The sequence below is a fragment of the Sinocyclocheilus grahami genome, unplaced genomic scaffold (assembly GCF_001515645.1).
Source record: "Sinocyclocheilus grahami isolate Dianchi unplaced genomic scaffold, SAMN03320097.WGS_v1.1 scaffold780.1, whole genome shotgun sequence".
Lineage (NCBI taxonomy): Eukaryota > Metazoa > Chordata > Actinopteri > Cypriniformes > Cyprinidae > Sinocyclocheilus > Sinocyclocheilus grahami.
Genome location: NW_015505959.1, coordinates 366,476 through 390,009, shown reverse-complemented (window position 1 = coordinate 390,009; position 23,534 = coordinate 366,476). Strand labels below are relative to the sequence as shown.

Sequence of the window (23,534 nt, the reverse complement as noted above, 5' to 3'; positions counted from 1 at the left end):
ACACACACACAGTCCAATGCAACATCAAGGACATGGTTTAAGATCCTCCGATAAAAACACAAGCACATCTGCACACTGCAGTTTATGCATTTGTTAAGCTGGCATCAGATAATGATGGGGAAATAAAAGCCAAGATTAAACTATTCAGCATGCATCCGTAACTGACTAGAGATATACGCTCAAACTGAAGGAAAAAATGCGCTAAAGGTTATAAAAGAAATGTAAAAAAATATTGTGCAAATGAAAAGCAAAAGCTATCTTTATGTGACAAAGTTGTATAATAATAATAATAATAATACAATAACCATTATAAAATATGATTTTCTGCTAATGAGAAAAACATTTTAATAATTATGTTTAATATTAATATTTATTATTAATAATAATTATTATTAATTATTATAATAATTATATATTAAAATAAAATATATCAGACTTTTTGCTAGTGTGAAAAATATATTTATATTTATGCATTTTATAATTAAGCAAAATAATAATATTATTCTAACAATAATAACAACATTATCTAATTTTCTGCTGAGAAAAGCATTTTTATAATACATTTTTAAAATAAAAACAATAATAATAATAATAATATCAGATTTTCTGCTATTGAGATTTTTTTTTTGCAGTTTACAGGTATAATGTGATTGTATGAAGACAAAATGAAAGATTGTTTTGATATTTAAGGTATTTGAGCAGCTAATTAAGTATGTGAGCTAGAAATCCTTCAGTTAATATTTCTCCATTCATATCAGTGCTTTTCACTCCTGTTCATTCATGTTAATAAACTGCATGGCCTTAAAACAGGCCTATAATAACAAGCAGGCCACAACATAATGCATTATAAATCATAAGATAATTGTGCATGTAATCACAAATTGAGCTTATATTGGATACTTAGTGTAGAAACAAAGTTTTAATTAACCTGAAATACCTGTGCAGAAGTGCTTTCGTAAACCAGATGGTGTTTATCGTTGAAATAATTATCCAAGATCATTCTCATTCTGAACAGATTCCCTCATACAGGTGGTGCACATTAAAATTAAGTGATCAAATTAAAGCAATTAGGAGTTATTACTTCCATAACACTTCAATGGAACATTTTTCCAGCCACCGCTAAATTCACCAGCCGCGTTGCTGAAACTAAAACAAGAGTACTAAAAATGTGATAACTTGCCCCGGCCTGACATTTGTCCTGAGGACACAATTATATAGTGACTCTTGTCTTAATATATGTCAGTGTGGTTTTATTGCGTTCAATTTAAACAGAAGTATTACAAAAAATATGATATTGGAACTTAGTTTGGAGGAAAAGATGCAGAAAAAATTATTGTAATTTAAGACATTGTGTTTGAAACCATTGCTACAGAAAACAAGCATTTGTGTAATTGGATTTATGACTTAAAAATTGCACAGTTACCGTTATTATGTGGCTCCCGTGACGGTTTCACTTATGGCTGAAAAGTGCAATACAAATGTGATATATTCATAAAAAAGGCTTGAAGCTGCCTGACATTTGTAGAACTGTAAAGCAATTCTAGAAATTGATATTTTGTTTTTAATTTGATATATGCATAGCATAGATGAGAGCTACGTGTTCTTTAGGTTGGGATGCATTTAAATAAAAGTACAACAGTGAGGCGTTTGACTGAGCTCACATAAACAGCGTTTATCATCCTCTATCTTTTATGTTGCCATGTCAAATTAAATGACTTTCAAAAGGAAGCATGTCTTTATTCTACAGTGAAACTGCCAGTCATCAGAACGCCTCCAACTAAAATGCAGCTAAAAGGATTCATTAAGACATAACCACCCTAAAATGAACCGTTTAAAGTTCTCCTAATTAAATAAACGACAGCGGAAGGTTCCGCTCTCTTCATCGTGTCACTGACGGACGTGAGCAAATGTGTTCAGACGGGCAGCGCGCAACTCAACAAAGCCACGAATAAAGGCCGTTTCAGTCCGGCGGCGGCCCCTTGCCTGCGTGTGTCAATCGCCAGCTTTGTTCTCGAAGTGTGAATTGAGGTGGCTATACATGTGATTTGGGGGTACATCATCCTCGCAAAAGGCACACTTCTCTCGGCTGTTCATCTGCTGAGCGTCTGTCCCCGGCACCTGGGCGGACAAGTCCGGGAGGTCTGGAGTCCAAACAAGCTGGACAGAGACAAAGGACATTAGACAGCAATGAAGGCAACCATACTGACAAGTATCCATTTGTTAAGCTGGCATCAGATAATGATGGGGAAATAAAAGCCAAGATTAAACTATTCAGCATGCATCCGTAACTCGACTAGAGATACACGCTCAAACTGAAGGAAAAAATACGCTGAAGATGATAAAAGAAAAAAAACAAAAACTATTGTGCAAATGAAATGCAAAAGCTAATAGCTTTATGTGACATTTGTATAATAATAATATTACAATTACAATATATATATGTATGAATATATATAAAATAAATAATTATTCAGCATGCATCAGTATCTAGACTAGAGATATATGCTGAAACTGCAGGATAACATTCCCTGAAAATTATAAAAGAAATGTAAAACAAATTATAATAATATTTATTATTATTATTATTATTAAACCACATATACATATATATATATATATATATACATATATATATATATATATACATACACACACATACATACATATATATATATATATATATATATATATAACATAAATAAAAGCCAAGATTGAAAATGAAACAAAAAAGCTAATGCCTTTAATAATAATAATAATTATTATTACTATTAATATTATTACAAATTGAATTAGAAATTTTATTTTAACATTTTTCTTTTATAATTTTCATTTTGTATTTGATTAGATTTTATATATAGACATATTTATTTATATATGACAACAAATACAACGACAATAATAATAAAACATCAGATTTTCTACAAGCATTTTTTTTTACTTGTCTGACATTCTGTACATACCCATATGATAAACAAAACAACGTAATTCATAATCAGTCTGTTATCGTTTATTAAGATCTATCCATTTGCATATAGCACAGTTTTTTTTTTCCCTTTAAACACCATGATGGGGAAAAATGCTCTTTTTTAGATGACACCAGATTTACACTTCATAATTTAGCCATTCCATTTGAAATGTCTGTTTTGCCAACAACACTATTCATTTTTTCCCTTGTTCTTAAAACAGATAAGATATTAAGCTCGAAGACAGCAAAAAAGAACAGTTCGGAAACAAGTGTAAGAGTACGACAACACAGAAGACGAGGTAATATGTGATTCGCAGCTCTCTGTGGTCTTAGCACATCCTAATTGACATCCTAAATGGAATAGCACTGAATTCCTGTGCAGATGTGAGCCTTACATAATAGGTGTGAGTTTCGCGGTTCTCCATATGGACAGGTAAAAACAATACGCTTCTTTTATGTCTTCCTTATGTGCATTTAATTAGATTTCCTCTGCAGTTTCACGAGCTGCAAATAAAAAGTAGTTTACACACCCCTTCCAGAATCTGTAAGATGTTTAACATTTAAAAGTAAAGCTGCATAACCGATATTTACATATATTCCACAAGACAATTTTTTTTAAATTTGAACAGGATCATATGGTTTGCATTGCCTGGTTCTTAATATCAGTGACTGCTTGTGATTGTGTTGTGTAGAACGCAAATGTGCAGAAGATGCAAAGATGCTAAAGAACGTCCAGGAACTGAAGGAGTTCTGCTTTCACTGCTCAGGACAAACCAGGGACTCATACAGCCACAAATGGCTAAAAACATATAGTAATAATTATAATTAAACATAGAACATAAACATTACTATCGAAAATTTGACCCTTATGACTGGTTTTGTGGCCCAGGGTCACATATTAAGAACCAACTTTTGAACAGAGTCATTTATGCAAATTCAGATCATATTTTGTCCCGTGTAATAAATGCAAAATAAATGTGGACCAAATAGCTTCACCAGGGCAATACTACTACTAGTAATGTTAATAATATTAATATATTTAACTGAAGGAGTTCTGCTTTCACTGCTCAGGACAAACCAGGGACTCATACAGCCACAAATGGCTAAAAACATATAGTAATAATTATAATTAAACATAGAACATAAACATTACTTTCGAAAATTTGACCCTTATGACTGGTTTTGTGGCCCAGGGTCACATATTAAGAACCAAGGGTGTGGAAACTTTTGAACAGAGTCATTTATGCAAATTCAGATCATATTTTGTCCCGTGTAATAAATGCAAAATAAATGTGGACCAAATAGCTTCACCAGGGCAATACTACTACTAGTAATGTTAATAATATTAATATATTCTAAATATAATAATATTCACAAGGATTCTATATACTTGTATATAATAGAATTGTGTATACAAATTTTTGTTTATTATGCTTTTTGATAATTTCATATTTTATATTAATATTTTAAATACATTATTAATAATAACAACAACAACAATGATAATAATAATTCATGTTTAATAATAATAATAATAATATCATTTATTTTTTACATTTTAATATTTTAAATCGAATAATAAACAATAATTATAAGAATAATTAATATTTAATTTATTATTATTATTAATAATAATACATATTTCATGTTAACTTTTAATATGACATGTTTTACATTTAATAATAATAATAACAATACTTTTATAATTTAACACTAAGTTATGATCCCTATATAAAAAAAAATGCAGCATGTAAACTTATGAAAAGAACTGTGTATAACAATGTTGTCAATTTTTTGTGTAGTATAATGGTATTTTTAAAAATATTTTTAATAGACATTCAACTAGTGCAAATGTCTCTCCATATACACAATATAACCTAGTGAGCTGTCTTGCCATCTTCGGTCTACAACGGTAGCTGTCTTTCAAGAGCTTGTCACTGAAATTGAACCTCTTCATATGAAGAGAAGACTTGATCAATTCATTTCAATAGCTTGCTGTTAGCATGTTGCTAAGCTAACTAGATGATATTAACTAGACCATAAGCATAAAAATAAAAATAAATAGCACACACAAATACTGAGTAAAGCAGATTCAGGCAGATTGAAGTATTTTTTATCAACACATTTAGGTTCTGAATGGAATGCATTTAATGCATTAACACCAATGCTCATTACAATGCATTATGGGATTATCGTCTTTACAAAGAATATTTGCACTGCTAGAATATTATAATATCATAGCGGGCATCATAATCATGCTGCTTACCTGTAGAACATCTTTTGCATTTGGTGCATTAAAATGCCGCCAGCTCTTTAGATTTTGAGACAAAGCCATAATTGCCTGTATTTAGATTAAGTGTAGCAATTACTATTATTGGAATATTAAAGCATCAAAAAGATGATGTAGGTGTCAAAATATGAAAAACAACCTATAGAGATGCCTGTCTAGCATTTTAAGGCATCATAAACGCACAACTTTTTAAAAAAGACGAGCAGCTTTATTGATGACGTTTGTCTTCTATGCAGAGATTAATAATGATTTAAGGAACAAATTATTATTATTAAATGTAAAACATGTCATATTAAAATTTAACATGAAATATGTATTATTATTATTAATAATAATAATACATATTTCATGTTAAATTTTAATATGACATGTTTTACATTTAATAATAATAATAACAATACTTTTATAATTTAACACTAAGTTATGATCCCTATATAAAAAAAAATGCAGCATGTAAACTTATGAAAAGAACTGTGTATAACAATGTTGTCAATTTTTTGTGTAGTATAATGGTATTTTTAAAAATATTTTTAATAGACATTCAACTAGTGCAAATGTCTCTCCATATACACAATATAACCTAGTGAGCTGTCTTGCCATCTTCGGTCTACAACGGTAGCTGTCTTTCAAGAGCTTGTCACTGAAATTGAACCTCTTCATATGAAGAGAAGACTTGATCAATTCATTTCAATAGCTTGCTGTTAGCATGTTGCTAAGCTAACTAGATGATATTAACTAGACCATAAGCATAAAAATAAAAATAAATAGCACACACAAATACTGAGTAAAGCAGATTCAGGCAGATTGAAGTATTTTTTATCAACACATTTAGGTTCTGAATGGAATGCATTAACACCAATGCTCATTACAATGCATTATGGGATTGTCGTCTTTACAAAGAATATTTGCACTGCTAGAATATTATAATATCATAGCGGGCATCATAATCATGCTGCTTACCTGTAGAACATCTTTTGCATTTGGTGCATTAAAATGCCGCCAGCTCTTTAGATTTTGAGACAAAGCCATAATTGCCTGTATTTAGATTAAGTGTAGCAATTACTATTATTGGAATATTAAAGCATCAAAAAGATGATGTAGGTGTCAAAATATGAAAAACAACCTATAGAGATGCCTGTCTAGCATTTTAAGGCATCATAAACGCACAACTTTTTAAAAAAGACGAGCAGCTTTATTGATGACGTTTGTCTTCTATGCAGAGATTAATAATGATTTAAGGAACAAAAACTGAAAACAACAGAACACTGGAATTTCTCCTAAAAACCAGTGACCAAACTTTTCCACGGTAAACTTTCAGATTCACACCACGTCCTGTTGCATGAATCCTTTCATTGCCCGCACACTCTTATGAGGGGAAAAGTTTACCTGTCCAGTGCCGACTGCAGTCGACGAGTCTGATTCTGTAGCATGAAGACTGAGCTGCGATGAGATGCGGTATCAATCAAACGGCAGTCGTCTTTATTAATGCAATGTTGTCAAATACGTAATGTAAATATAGAGTTGCACCTGACCACAGCACAGTGTTCTCTCATTTGAAAAGGAACATTATTAACCACTTTTTTTTTTTATTTCATTAAAACAGGTTACTATTTGGAAAGGACGCTGCGAAACTCCAGAGATGAAACTACGATTTCTGCTCAGAACGAAACAAAATGAAAAACATTTTGCATCTAATCCCTTCTAAAATATCTTGTTTTGTGGCAGAATTGCATGTATCCTTTGCAGACAATCCCACAATGCATTGCAATGAGCTCAGTACAACAAAAAGGGTTATTTTAGTATAACTGAACTAATATTATAGTTTGTTAATATTTAGAATTAGATTACATTTTTATATTTTCTGTTTTTATCTTCATTTTAGTTAATGTTTTAGTAATTTTATTGTGTTTTTTTTTTTCAAATGTCTCTGTGGAAAAAGCTTCAATAAAAAAATGTAAAAAATGTTTCTGTGGTTTTTACTATTTATTATTTTTAGATATAGCTCTTGTTTATTTAGTTTGAGTTATTTTAGTACTTCAAGTTAAACTAAACTAAATGAGAAATGTTACCTTAGCAACTCACTGAAAAAATTATTTAAATTATTTCTTATTTCTGTTTATTTTGTTACAAGTAACAAAAATGTTTTTGTATGGTTTTAGTTTTAGTTAACAATAATTTTTTTTTGTTTTTTAATGCCATGCCAGCAGGTTGTTTTCATGGTGAAAATACAAATGTACTGTTCGCACACTGATATAACTGCTCCATAAGAATAATTTATTGTTTCGACCATCAGGTCTTCGTCAGGCACAAATTACGTGAACTGAGGTACAACTCTTTATAAGTAACAGGTGGTCATATTCAAACAATACTGAAAACAGATGAAGAAATACACACAATCCTACAGAAAAGGCTTAATATCAAATTCCTCATTCAACCCAAAAGGTGACAACGTATTTAAAGTATAAATCCAAAAACACTCCCTTTGTAAAAGATTCCTCTCAAAATCCCCCCCCGACCGTTTTTGTACCTTCTCTATACCGATATACTGTAAGGCACTAACATTGTGTCCCACTTTGTTAAAATAGGACTGCGACTCCCGTCCTAATATTACTCCGATGTTCAGTAATGCGGGTCGTAATGATCTAGAAGTTTTTCCAACGTAAGCGAGACCACACAGACAACGAATAAGATAAATCACATGTGTAGATGAACAAGTAATTAGTTTACTATGGAGTGTGACACAGAGAGTATCAGTTTTCTTGATGTAAAGGTACACATTTCTGAGGGTAAACTTCAAACTGAATTGTATCGTAAACCAACGGATCGTAATACGATTTTAAGAGGTGATAGTTTCCATCCAAAACCTCTTATTAAAAGCCTGCCTATTAGCCGGTTTAAGCGTGTGCGCAGAGTGTGTAGAGTCTTACTCTCGATGGTCCACTGATTTGACTTCAAGATTTCTACATCGTGGTTATCGTAGGGAATGGATAGAAGAAGCTAAGAGTAAATTTGGTGATGCATCTCAAACACAGTGCCTACATGCTACGAGCAATGAAACACAATCAGGCAATGGCCCGATTTGTTCGGTTAGGTATTCAGCATTGGGTGTAGAATTTCGTAAGGTTATATACAGGCATTAGCATACTATTTCTAGTGATTCTAAATTGTCTCATGTTTTCAAGGATGGCCCCCCGTTTGGTTTTTAAACGTCAAAGTAAGCTGCGTGACATGCTTGTAAGATCGGAGTTCCCATCTAGTTCTCTTCCTCCTGGTAATTATAGATGCGGCAATTATGCCCAGTGTACTTTTACATATAAATGTAAATCTTTCAGCCATCCACACACTGGTCGTACTGATACGCGGTACAATTACTTGCTCATCTACACATGTGATTTACCTTATTCGTTGTCCGTGTGGTCTCGCTTACGTTGGAAAAAGTTCTAGATCATCTAGAGGAATCTTTTACAAAGGGAATGTTTTAGGATTTATACTTTAAATACATTGTCACCTTTTGGGTTGAATGAGGAATTTATTATTAAGCATTTTCTATAGGATTGTGTGTATTTCTTCATCTGTTTTCAGTATTGTTTGAATATTTTGAGTGATTATTGATCTGTATTGATTTGTATTTGACCTGTATTGATTTGTATTTTTATTCGAGTTCATTGCCATTTTTTCCCCCTCTCTCTCTCTCTTTCTCGCTCTCTCTCTCTCTCTGTTTTTTCTTATCTTTTTTGTGGGAGTACCTGCATAGTGATTGAGCGTGTCTAATTAGGATGACCACCTGTTACTTATAAACAGAGTTGTTTTACCTCATGTCACGTAATTTGTGCCTGACGAAGACCTGATGGTCGAAACGTTGCAATAAATTATTTTTATGAAGCAGTTATATCAGTGTGCAGACAATACGTTTGTATTTTTGCTATAGTTTGACTTTTTTTTGTCCTGCACCTGAGCCCTGTGTGGGTTTGTGGGATGTGCACAACTTTTTTTACACTTTGGTTTTCATGGTGAAAACCATACTTGAGTTATCAAAATGTAAGACCCATTTTTCCCCAAAATTCTACAATTAAATTTGGATGAACTTCCTTGAAAACATTTTCAAGAGAAATGTTAATTAAAACAAAACTTTTTGGCATTGACTGAAAATGCATTCTAATTAAAAATGTAAAATTTTAACCCAAATTTCAGAGTGCTGTGTATTTCAATGCTAATTAACCAAATTTGTAGATTAGATTAGAATGGTGACCTCAAACTCTACTGTAAGCAACAATCTCCTGTGCACTTCACGCTATTTGTGTAGCACATGGATTAGCACTGCAGTTAGGATGCTGCCTATGTAGGCAGTAAACATGAAGGCAGCTCACTTGGTTTTGGAGTTTAGACTTTAAAATGCTCCCCAATAAAGACTATATCTTTTATGAGTGACATTAGCCAAATCCAATGTAAAGTTTCCAAATTTAAACTGGCTGGGTGAGAAAAATCTTTAAAAATTACTGCTGTTACAGATATTTTTTTATGCAGACAGGTTGTATGTCGCTCACATCACTTAGATAATTGTTCTTATAATTTAAGCAACACCATATAATGTTGCACTTCTTAAAGGAATAGTTCACATAAAAATGAAAATGTACACACCTTCAGGCCATCCAAGATGTAGATGTGCTTGTTTCTTCATCAGATTTGGAGAAATGTAGCATTGCATCACTTGCTCAGCAATGGATCCTCTGCAGTGAATGGGTGCCGTCAGAATGAGAGTCCAAACAGCTGATAAAATCATCACAATAATCCACAAGTAATCCACACCACTTCAGTCCATCAGTTAACATCTTGAGAAGCCAAAAGCTGGGTGTTTATAAGAAACAAATCCATCAAGACGCTTTAACTTCAAACCAGGCTAAAATATGAGTCCATAATTTATAATAAAGCTTCCTCCAGTGAAAAAGTTGTCTCGTCTGAATCAGGAGAGAAATATGCACAGATCAAGCACCGTTTACAGGCCAAAACAGTTCTAAACAATTATGTTGGTGGATTTGGTGTGACTTTGATGTGAGAGGATAACAGGGGAAGAACTTTTTCACTGGAGGAAGCATTATTATGGATTATGGACTGCAATGGTTTAAAGTTAAAAACATCTTAAAGTCCGTGGAAAGCAATATTAAATATTATATATTAGAATATTAAATATTCTGAGTTTGTCACACCAGAGAAAAATGTATTAACCACCCAGCCAAATTTGAATGATAAAAAAAAATCTGCCAAGTAAATAATATAAGGTATCAAAATCTTGAAAAAATAAGCTCTCAAACGCTGGGAGTGTGTCCACTCGCGGGAAAGCTGCCGTCTCTCTCAACCGTCAAATACCGCTACAACCTGAATAGATGCTCCCTCTAGCAGCTTAATTTAAATAAGGAGACCGAACTGTTTTGTAAATGACAAACCAGGTAATGTGCAATTACGTGACGAAGGCATAGCTAGCTAGTAAACTGTAGGCTGTAGTAACTAACGGTACTGACAGTAACTCCCAACTGAGCGGGCAAATCTAATGCACTCTAGTTATTAGGTGTGTTCGGATTGAAGCAGCGCTGCGCAGAACGATCAGCGTATGACATCAAAGTACCCCTTCAAGTCGAACACACCTCTTATAGCGTTAGGAGAGAGGGGTCATGCTCAGTGGCTCCAGTGCGTCATCGAGACATGATTTCAGCACCGCCCCAAAAAACAGCATAACTCCACAATTCAGTACTACATAGTTCACAGTCTTTGTATCATGTTTTCAGCAATACATTTCTAACATTTATAACGTGTTTAGAAATAATTGCCTTTACACAGACTTTAATGGATTTATTTCTTACAAACACGCAGCTTTTGGCTTCACAAGATGTTAACTGATGGACTGGAGTTGTGTGGATTACTTGTGGATTATTGTGATGTTTTTATCAGCTGTTTGGACTCTCATTCTGACGGCACCCATTCACTGCAGAGCATCCATTGGTGAGCAAGTGATGTAAAGCTACATTTCTCCAAATCTGTCCTGATGAAGAAACAAACTCATCTACATGTAGTATGGCCTGAGAATATTTGCAGCATTTTTTTGGGGTGAACTATTTCTTTAATAAAGTTACGAAGCAACTTTCAAGGCATTCCTGGCAGTCATCTTACCTGTTGGGGTCCTCGTACATTTTCGTGCGACTCAGAAGACGAAGATGTGTGAGTGGATGTAGAGGGTGCGGAGTATGACGGATAAGACTCCTCCCTCAACGTGTGCATGTGGTCTCCCAGGTCCGGCTTGTGCAGGGGCAGGTCCACCCGTTTATCCGGCGTACTGTTGAGAAAGTCGTACTCATCGTCTGTGCTCGGGGGAAACCTCACACTCAGGCCTCTTAGGGAATCAAAAAACGGTCCGTCTGGACCGGCGCCACGTGACGCGAGGGATGTGGAGGTCGAAGTATTGTCTACCTCTGACCTCAGCGGTGAGGAAAAAGGAACCTCGGCCTGTTCTGCTGTGTCTTCGGTGCACTGGATGGGCATGGAAAATTGCTCTGGAAACAGATAGGAAACCAACAAAACGTTTATACAGAGTTCTGGCATGAAACTCTAGATGGCGCAGTCCGATAGGTCTAACTCAATCTGACCTAATGACATCATTATCACATGGCACAGCTGATTGGTTCTCTCCTGTATCAGTAGCCAATGACCTCGCTGCTCAACATTCAAATATATGACTAGTGCTTGCCGTAGCAGTTGCAGCTTGCTTCAGAAACCCTTCACCTTCCCCAGCTCCACCTGTATAGATCTATGCTATATGGGGGTTATTTCATGTATGTTATATTTGCAGCAGCAATATTTCTTACATGCTCACAGCAGCATGTTGGGGATGTATTGGTAGTAGCAAGTCTCGGTACTTGCTCTGCCGCAACAGCAGCAGTGTAGCAGATCTATTCCGCCAAGACCAAATACATTAACATTGTCATGTACATTACCATGCCAATCCCTCCGAGAGTTGTCATGACAGAAATGCATTTATCCAACACCAGCGTTCGAATCATGAAAAATATATTTTCTCTGATCTTTTTAACTAAATGTGCAATGCAACACTACTGTTTACCACACTTACACATCGCAATGATAAATGGTCCTGCTAAATGCACACTGTAAAATCTTATTTTTCAAAGTTGTAAATAAAACTATAAAACAAATAAAATGTTAAAAACATGTTACAAGAAAATACTACTTCAGTCTATATGCTTCAAAATGTTACGCTTAATTCAAAGCATTACTTGCAGATTCTTTATAATTATTTGTGAAAGATACTAGCAATTTCTAATTGAAAATTGTTTTTATGCCTTTTTTAACTTAAATGTAAATGCATATTAAAAGAAAGAACGAATCACTGAAGTTTTTGCCAAAGTTTTCCAGGAAAGTGGCATCAAATCTTTGAAAGAGTCTGTGAAATAATCAGTACATGTAGTATCATGTATTTACTGCATCAAAAACTTTTTTTCTGGTGCAATAAAACTTTAAAATTTAAATTAAGAATGACTACTTTAAGCTCACTTAAACAATAAACACTTTTTGACCATCACAAGATGTAACAGTAAGTCAAAGTTACTTTGCATAGAAGTGTTTGTTAAATGAACAAAATAATGCAAATGCATCTATTAATCAAACAGATGGAAATGGGCCTCATGGAAATGGTGGAGAAAAATCTAAAATTTTCCTTGCATTCAGAACCCGAAGACAAACTGGTTGTGGTTTAGTATTAAGACATCAAGCATTTTCTCTTGTCAGTCTCTCTCTTGCCCATATATATATATATATATATATATATATATATATATATATGAGCATATTAGTATGCAAATGCAAAGAAAGCACAGCAGTGATATGCACACCATGCAACGCTGACTATTAATGAGGAACTCTGTCAATTTCAGCACCAAACAATGCAGTGAGAATTGCTCTACCATAACAACTGCGTCAGCCGCTACCACTGCTCAAAATCAACTTCAGAGCTCGAAATTCACCTCCAATGCGTCCTGATCAAAGTCTGTGATCACACTGAGAAGGCACGTGGAGCTAGTAATGTAACATTATGAAATCATAATCATCAGAGCGTGGCTCAGATTCAATTACCAACATTCATAATTCAACCTCCTTGTAAACGATGGAGACGGTTTTTCTAAAAAAGAGCAGCAAGATCTCTGTGAGGAGAGAGATTATAATAAATATTTGTTACTATTATTTCAGAATTTTGATTTTCTTTCTTCAGTGAAACAAAAAGATGTTTGGTGGAATGTCTGAGCTGCTCTTTTCGACATAACAAAAGTAAATGGTGATATATAATTTAAAGCCCCAAAGTGACAAAAAAAAACACCATAAAATTATGATATTTAATTTAAGCTCTTTCGCTGTTAATTGTCCTTCTCTGCTGCAGCATAGTTTTGACATCACTGACTGCAAACAGCATTAATTCTTGCATGCCGCAAGACCATCTGCAATGCATCGATATTAAATATGAACAACCCCAAATTTGAGAACTACAAAAGAGGAAAAGATCATTTGGTTTTAGACGACAGAAAATACAGCAAATAATTCATACTGACTACTCTTACAGAGCTTGAATTTATATATCACCCTCCACTATCACTGTATGGAAAACACCGGCTTAGACAGTCTGCATAACATCTCCTTTTGCATAAAAGTATATACTTTTTAATCTGGCTAGAGGGATCTAGTCGAGTAATTTGTTGTTTTACCTCTTCTCAAAAGTTTGCTCAAATGATTGGTGATGATTATTTCCATAATAACTCAATTAACCTGACAGCATATCCACAGTGATGCCAATAAATCTGTTATTTTTACTGTTCTTGTTTTGTGATGTAACCAAAAGGACTTTTCATTTGTAAAACCAGAATTATAAAACACAGTGTTGCAGATGGTTGCCAAGTGTAGCTTTTTTGGTCCTTAAAGTGTTTTTATTGCATGACAGGGTTTTATTAAAACACTGTTAAAACCCTTTGAAGACCAAGTAAAGAACAACTTCCAACAGATTTCCATTACATTTAATTAGTGCTGTCAAAATTAGTGCATTAATGCAGGCAATTAATCTTTTCATTTTAACGCGTTAAAGATATTTAACGCAATAGCGGAGCTAGTGTTGGCCACCCCACTCACAACTGCTGCTTCTGTCTCTTTTTTTCTTGACAAGAATTGCGTTTATTTAGACGCAGAATGGCAAGCCGTTTTTACTTTTATTCATTCTCAGGATATGAATTCTTGATATCAACAATTCAATTTTTACTAGTTAAAATGTTAATTCTTGATATCAGGAATTCGATTTTTACAAGTAACAATTGCTATTTTTGATATCAGCAATTACATTTCCACTAGTAACAATGTTAATTCTTGATATCAACAATTCAATTTTCACTAGTTAAAATGCTAATTCTTGATATCTGTAATTGTATTTTCACTAGTTAAATGTCACCATAGGCTGCCATTCAAAATCAATTGTTGATATCAAGAATTAATTTCTTACTAGTTGAAATTCCAATTTCACAAATCAGAAATGCAATTCTTACTAGTACAAACCTTTATTTTTGATATCAGTAATCACATGGTTACTAGTACAGACGTCGATTCTTGATATCAACAATTTAATTCTTGATATCAACAATTTAATTCTTGATATCAACAATTTAACTGTCACTAGTGACAATGTTAATTTCTGATATCATGTGTGTGATTGTTATTAGTAACAAAAGTCATTTTAGATATCAGAAATTACCCTCCCAACTGTTGATATCAGAAATACATGTTCAGATATCAGAAATGAACATCGTCACTAATGACAATTAAATTGTTGATATCAAAAATAGACGTCTGTACTTGTAACCATGTGATTACTGATATCAAAAATAAAGGTTTGTACTAGTAAGAATTGTATTTCTGATATGTGAAATTGTAATTTCTGATTATTGATATCAACAATTGATTTTGAATGGCAGCCTATGGTGACATTTAACTAGTGAAGATACAATCACAGATTAAAATGTAATTCCTGATATCAAAAATTAGCATTTTAACTAGTGAAAATTGAATTGTCGATATCAAGAATTCATATCCTGAGAATGAATAAAAGTCAAAAAGGCTTGCCATAGACGCAGAACCTCTTTACGACCACATCAAACGGGAGACTTTCAGACGTGCACTCCAACTTCATCTCAACACCAGATGCGAGTCAAATGAGCGCCGAAAGATCCAGGTGGCTTCAGCAGAACAACAATGAACTGCGCAGTCAGATGAGATGTTGTCAGGCCATATGTCAGTAAAAACGATTTTTCCTGTCCTGTCAGCCGGTATACCGTGCTCGTAGCACATGCTCTTTACATGCACAAATGCAGTAGCGCACTGTATATCATTTCATATTAAAGCGCAAAAGAAACTACGAGCATGCAGTGTCGTAATTATGTCGTCAGTTAAGTCATGAAGTTACCAAAAAGGCGATTAAAGCTTCCTTAAAACTGTGCATGCATAAGTATTTGTTATATATGAGTTACATTTAAGAACATGTCTCTGAAATGCAGTGGTTTTCAAAAATGTCCAGAGCAGCCCAGCACCGTCTCCCTCATCTAACACACCCGTTTCAACTCCTCAGCTCATTAGTAGAGACGTTAAGACCTGAAGCATGCCAGAAAAGGTACAGAGTTGTGAGAAAATAGGATGCGTGTCAGATCCGTGTCATGTTCAGCAGCGGCAGCTCTAAAAGCAGCCAAAATAAACTCATAACCAGCTGCTGTGATGTAGCTAAATTTTTAGGTAGCTAAATATGACATTTATTATAATGGGTTTAAGTGAAGATTGTTTTAAGTTCACTTAAATTAGAAGTTGTTATTTTTTTAAAGTCTAATAAATGATAGCTCTCAATTATACTGTAATGTTAAATGGCTATAGTCAATGGTTAAATATTAGGATAAAAACAAACTATTTCATAGAGACATCAGTAGTATTGATATCAGTGATACTTGCCTTAAATCATAAAAAAAGATGCCATTAAACAAATATTAAAAATATACTGTCTTTATGTTGTTTCTACATTAATTTGAAGTTTGAGTGTGAAATTATTGCAATATAAAAGTATATTTAAAAACTTTAATGTTAGGTGGGATTAATCAGGATTAATTTCAGAAATAATGTGTGATTAATTAGTTAATTGGTTTAATCAACTGAGAGCACCATTTTTAATTCAATTTTATAAATAAATAAATAAATCTCCGCTCTCAACCAGTGGAATATGGAAATAACTTTTACTGTACCTTTTGATAACAATGTGAATTTTTTTAGACTTGTTCGGTGCAAATGTTTAAAGATTCTTAAATCAAGATGTATTAACTTGAGAAGCAAAATGATATAAGAAGTCTTTCTGAGACATTGATCAAAATGAAGTTATTCTATGATTTTATGATAAAAATGCATTCTAATAGGTTCAGAAAAAAAACTTAATTCGAAGGAAAACAAGTTTTCATGCACCATGGACAGATATTTGTTCTTATTTTAACCATAAACTCACTTAATTAAGTGACTTCATATCTTCTTTTTGAATCTCAAGTAAATGTATCTTGATTTTAGGGTTTTAAGATATTTGTACTGGAAAACAAGACAAAAATACTGAGGAAGATATTCAGTTTTTGCAGTGCATGCAACATTCAATACCTTGGCTTTATGCATTTAAGACTTTCTGCTCTCATTTAAAAGACTTTAAAGACTTTTTAAGACCTACAGAAACCCTTGCATGGCGATTACTGATGTATTTAGGGTTTTCCCTAACCCGAAGTATGAGCAATAGTATCAGCTATTATTAATGCTTTCCAGAGCAAACACCCCTGATTACATTTAATACGTATGGATGTTCCATGGGGTAAAAACACAGTCTTTTCCGCATGCTTTCCATCATGCTTTCCAAAAATACATCTTACTGGCATATTATTTTCCAAGTGATTTCACAGAGGACATATAATTGTGTAACAGTGTGCTGCTTCAAAACAACATTTATCAAAGTGATAATTGAACATGCTCATCTGCTCAGTCTATTTTAATGCTGCGTGGAGGTCAGAGGTCATTGGAGCAAAAAGCCCTTACACCATGGCTTTGCGTCATGTATTTCTGCTTTTAATTTGCGGGAAATAACAAACAATGAAATGTATAATTACTAGTATGCTGCATTACACTACTAGCTATATAATTACTAATTTGTTGTGACATTTCTAAAGTAATCGTAACTCCACAGTTTGTATTTTACCTAATTTAATTAGAATGGAAAGAAATGTGCTTGGGTGAGGAGGTATAACAGCTATAATTTAATAAAGGATATTAGTACGATATTTCAGATTAGTTTCTAAAAAATGACTTTACCATTAGCGGTCTCATTTCCTTTGTGCATTCGCTTCAGGTGATCTTTCTGCCTTCTGGTTAGAGTCTGAATCCTCTGGAAAGTCCCCTGGATTTCCTGCCAAGTGTCCAGTACATTCTCACTAATCGAAAGAGAAAAAGAAGTCAAATGTTGCTGAGGGTCTTTCAAAATAATACTGATTTAAAAACAACAACATCATTAAGATTAGAAGAAGAAAAAAAACTATTATTTTATCCAGAATATCTAGTGACTCACACTCCTCTGGGAACTCTTTTAAATGTGCCAAAATGTAAACTTTAAAAGGAAACACTTTACTTTTTGGGAACAGTTTTATACACTTCATATAAAATATGAAGTTTATAAAACTTCAAAAATGAGAAAAATAGGTATAAACCAATAAGGCATTTAAGGCTGTTATATTCTTTCTATCTATCTATCTACACAACACATACAAGTCATCTTGATTAAGCATTAAGTGCTACAATTATGAGTGTTTGTATTTATTAATTTATTTATCCAACACCAGAAACATCTGATCTGTAATGTGCATTATGTGTATGCAATGCAAAAAATGCTTTTCTTACTTAGTTTTTTTGTCTTGTTTTCAGCCAAAATATCTAAAAATTCTTAAATCAAGAAGGATTTTCTTGACAAGTACAAATTATTGTCTTGTTTTCAGAAAAAAGAGCAAGCAAAATAATCTGCCAATGGGGTACGCAAATTCATCTTATTTCGAACAGAAAACAAGATTATTTTGATGGTTTCAGGCAAAAACTGAAAACAATACAATAATTTTTACTTGTCTAGAAAATCCTTCTTGATTTAAGAATTTTTAGATATTTTGGCTGAAAACAAGACAAAAAAAACTAAGTAAGAAACGCATTTTTGCAGTGTATAAGATGCCTATTGTGTTTTCGGGTTCATTTTCATACATTTTCTACATGTCTGCAACGTTGAAAACTGTGTACAAAATATTTTAATAACACCCACCACAAAAAAAATATTATTCATTATGGGGTCATTTTACCACCATATTTTAAATATCTAGGCCATCCTTTTCACTTTCGGTAACATTTTCCCCTATAAGCCCTGGTTAACCTAAACCATAAAAGCCATAAACTATAAACTTATCCTCCCCACTTCTGAATGTCATATAACATGACATTTACGAACATGCAGACATGTTCACCTCCGCTTTTTCCAAACTGATCCCACATCAGTGGAAATGCAGAAGTATTTAATGAGCACGGGGCATCAGGGGTGTTTTTGCTGGATCAGTTTAGCTTTTTCCTTTGATGTTATTCAGATATTATACAAGATATATTCTGCAAGAATAATACTGACCTGCTAATTCCAATAAACAAACTCTACAGAGCTGTTAATCAGTTGTTTTAGTTCAAGATTAAACCTTTTGTCTGGGTGCCCATGGGACTGAAGTGTAAAATCCTTCATTAAAAATGGATTTTTAAAGCGATATGATTCATGTACCTCTTCATTTCGCAGGCAGCAGATATCGTATGGGGAAGCATCCTAGAATACTCTGTGGGTTCGTTTATCTGCACAAGAACAAAAAGATACACAGAATGACAAAACCGTTTCCAAACATTAATTCTAAATATATAGATTCAGACATATTTTCAGTAGGATAGGATAAAAAAAATAAAAATTTTCTCTTTAATAAATAAATATATTTTATATACATAGATATTAATTTTACTACATAAAATGAAGCCTATTTTTATGACCACTATGATTTTTCCATTGTAACATTATTTTCATTACAGTTAATGACATTCCCCTCCAAAATTCTCATTACCATAATGCATTTTTCTTTAGAAATGTATTTGGAACATAACGCTTTCCTGTGCTTGACCAGATCTCTAGTCAAATTAATCTTAGTTTTATAGCGTATACCAAGCATACCATTTCGTTTTGATTTATTCATCATTTCAACCTCGAAGGCTATATTCATCGCAAACTCAAGAATAATACGATTTTAAATAGTTTTAATAATAATAATACTTCAATGAATTGTATACAATAATTGAACAATATTCCTTTTACAAATAATAAACAAACAAATAACATTGCCCTCCAAAATTTGCATTACCATAATGTATTTTATTTTTGAATTTTTGGAATTTTTAAAGTTTACGGTTTTTTTTATTTTAAAAGTTTTTAAGTTCCCTGTTTTATTGTTGTGATTTTTTTATTATTATTTTACTTCCTTTTATGTAAAGCACTTTGAATTACCATTGTGTATGAAATGTGCTATATAAATAAACGTGTCTTTGAATTTTTTTGAAGATTTTTTAATGAAAAAAAACCCCAATATATATATATATACATATATAATTTTTACTGTAATACAGTAAAATATTAATAAAAATATATTATATTAAAATACTTAATTAAATAATATATTATAAATAATATAATATATATTTAAATAAGCATTTAAGACAGAACAACCAATTCTACCATGATATATAGATATTTGACGATTTATATGATTTATTTTAACAACATTAATGAACATGATAATTTTTTGCATTACAGTTAAAGAGGACTGGGTGGATATGTGCGTACTTGTTGTGAAAATAATGTCTCAACCTAAAGCGTTTTGTATGACTCACCCAGCAGAAAATACTTCTAAAAAGTCCTTTAATAAGCTCCAAAGTCTGTACAAGTTCATCACAAAACTTCCCACTCCCTTAATTATGGCGCCTTTGAATGCATTTGCTATAGAATAACATTGTTACATTTACAGGTTCAGCCCACTGTAGATCTTGAATGGAAGCCATTATCTACCCAAGATTAAGCTCAGGAAAAGGAGAAAGTACTCATTTCAAACTGTTATGTCTATATCGTTCAGCAACTGTTATCTAAAAGAAAGTGACACCTCCTTTCATAGGAGTGAACTCAATTCTCACTGTTTCGAGTTCTGCTGGAGCACAGGAAAGCGTTGTGCTCTAGTGCCCCCTGTGGGTTAAAACGTGTATAGAGTAAAACAATTGAGAAGAATTATCACACTGGATTCAATTAGAGAAACATTCTCACTATGGACAGATAGCGATGAAAAATGATATCAAACTGTGAAGAAAGAGAACTACATCTTTTTCGCACATTTCTCACAACTTAACCCTCGAGTGAACTGTGGATAACTAGCAAAGCACGGCAAACTTAGCTATTAGGTTTGTCTGTGCTTACAGGCGGTAACGATGATAACACAATATAAAGGCTGGGAGGTCTGGGGTCACGGTCCTTTCAGTCCGTTCAGAACAATTACATCCCAACCAAATGTGCATTTGCACAATAACTGGAAAAAACAACATGGTGCATCTTGTTGTGTTTGGACAAAACGTTGCAAGTCACCGAGAGGAAATGCAAAACTCTGAAATCGAACATTGGCCAGAGACACATCCCTTTATATGAGAAAACACCCACCAGGAAATGGTTAGTCCCGTGGGAACTGGACGGGTTGTCAGAGCGATGATCACTAGGTGACAAGGTTTCTGCTTCCTGTTTTCTGTATGCAGGCTCACAGACCTCCCCTGAAAAAAAAAAAAAAGCACAGCCACGTTATCACAGTCAAACTCATCAACAATAACAAGATCAGTCGTCACATCGAAGCGTGCATGTGATCGGTAACAACTGTGCATTTTGCATGCTACTCTCACACTAAGCATGTAACATACAATCTAATTTAATGATTTAACATGTGCATTTAAAAATACATTTACAGTATGAAAATGTAAGAAATACATTAACTGGAATGATTTCTAAAAAATGTGCCACTCATATTGAGCATGGCATGTAATGCACAATCAAATTGTACCATATTAAAATGTGACTTGAGTGTGACAAAGAAAATAATGCTAATAAATGTATTATATTTTTTATAAATTTAATAAATGCATATATATATATATGCATTATATACATAATATTTTTATTTTAATCTTTTATTTCCATTTGTCTTTGCACAATGTACACTATCAGTCAAAAGTTTGGACACACTCAAATGAATTTATGAAAGTTTATATTTAAACCATTTGTCTATCTGCTTAATTACTTGAATTTTGTTTTGTAGATAAAAAAAACTATTTCAAAAAAGCACCTCGTGAAGTTGACCGTCCAGAGAATCTAGACAATGGGCGCCGATTTTGAAGAAGTTTGAACAACAGATAGTTCCCGTATTAATATTTGAGTTACTTGACAGTTTTAATGACTTTACTGTTATATGACAATGTAATAATAAACATTAATTAGTTGTGTGCACTGCCTCATTTGATGCTTCTAAGTTGATTTACAGACAGTTTAATCTTAGTATTTATACTGTGCATTACTTATATTTATCATTTTATACCATATCAGCATCAGAGGCTATATTTATGTCAAACTCAAGGATTATAAGATTTAAAATAGTCTTAATAAAATTATTAAACAATAATATTTAAAATGTATATCAAATATAAAAAATAAATTAATTAAATATTTTTTAAAAATAATATTTTTATCATTTTAAATATTAAAAAATAAATAAATAAACACTATTATATACAGGAGAAACTTAAAAAAAAAAAACATTTCCAAGTATCAAAGCAGTATTAAAGCAGGGCACTCTAATAAAATGTTTTACAGTCAAGGAAGACTTGCAAAAATCAATAAAGGCAATTCCTCTCCTTTCAGTAAATATACATGGGTAAGTCTTGTGTGCCACTTAGTTTCGGAGATGTAAAGAGAAAAGGCATTTCCAACCTGACGCATGCTTATGAAGGGAGCTGAGCTCAGCTTTAAGATGTGAGATGGTCTTCGCCTGCTCCTCTATCTTTCTCTCCAGCTGCTGAGTGTGCCGCTGATACTGCTCGGTCTGCAAAAGCAATAGGTTAGTATCTGCCCACTCTCACGCACGGCAGATCGAGTCAAATACAACGCTTCTGATGGAGCCGATAGCTCACAAACGGCACCTTATCCTGAAGTTCCTTTCTGGCCGACTCTTTCTCGATAGAAACTTTGCGGTACGCGTCGAAGGCTTTGTTGAGCTGCTCACTGATGGTCCTGTCCATTCCGGGGTCTTCAGTAACATTCCGAACAGGGCGGTCCCGGGCCCTAGTCCCAGGCACACACAAACACTTACACACCCCTTCTTTAACTCAGAGGAGTGAGATTAGCACTGGGCCTGTCAGTAACGCCTACAAACACACACATGCTTCATCAACACACATATGTGACCCTGGACCACAAAACCAGTCATAAGGGTCATGATATTTGAATAAATAAGCTTTCCATTGATGTATAGTTTGTTAGGATCAGACAATATTTGGCCGAGATACAACTATTTGAAAATCTGGAATCTGAGGGTGCAAAACAAAATCGAAATATTGAGAAAAATCACCTTTAAAATTGTCCAAATTAAGTTCTTAGCAAAATCTAAAATTAAGTTTTGATATATTTACGGTAGGAAATTTACAAAATATCCTCATGGAACATGAGCTTTACTTAATATCCTAAAGATGTTTGGCATAAAAGAAAAATCTATAATTTTGACCCATACAATGTATTGTTGGCTATTGTTACAAATATACCCCAGCGACTTAACACTGCTTTTGTGCTCCAGGCTCACATATTTTCAAATCCAGTCTTGCATATAGAGACACTAAAAGCATAAGATCCCAGTTTAACATCTCATATTATGCCCACATCACATGAATATGATAAACTTGCGTGACAAAATCACTGAGTGTGTCAATGGAAAGTCATTTATTTGTCCTGCACCTGGTCTACATTAGTGCTTAGTAGGTATTAGGCATTAGTAGGTAATAACTTGACATTAAACAATCTATTGTAGGCTTTTTTCTTGTAAA

At 33.3% G+C, this 23,534-nt stretch overlaps 1 protein-coding gene across 3 annotated transcripts in view; it reads right to left on the bottom strand.

The window, feature by feature from the left end:
- Positions 1–1,404: 1,404 nt before the first annotated feature.
- LOC107561568 (TRAF family member-associated NF-kappa-B activator-like) overlaps positions 1,405–23,534 on the bottom strand; it is a 23,980-nt gene continuing 1,850 nt past the window's right edge. Inside the window, exons 2-8 of one of the 3 annotated variants that reach the window (XM_016246041.1) lie at positions 22,638–22,862; positions 22,444–22,540; positions 21,115–21,221; positions 19,156–19,223; positions 17,670–17,788; positions 11,418–11,797; positions 1,405–2,157 (exon numbers count right to left, since the gene is read on the bottom strand). In XM_016246041.1, the coding sequence (XP_016101527.1) occupies positions 1,993–2,157; positions 11,418–11,797; positions 17,670–17,788; positions 19,156–19,223; positions 21,115–21,221; positions 22,444–22,540; positions 22,638–22,736 (1,035 nt within the window). In that variant the 5' untranslated portion in view covers positions 22,737–22,862 and the 3' untranslated portion in view covers positions 1,405–1,992. Of the gene's footprint in view, positions 2,158–11,417; positions 11,798–17,669; positions 17,789–19,155; positions 19,224–21,114; positions 21,222–22,428; positions 22,541–22,637; positions 22,863–23,534 lie in introns of all 3 variants that reach the window. The other 2 variants (XM_016246039.1, XM_016246040.1) reach the window with 2 other exon arrangements.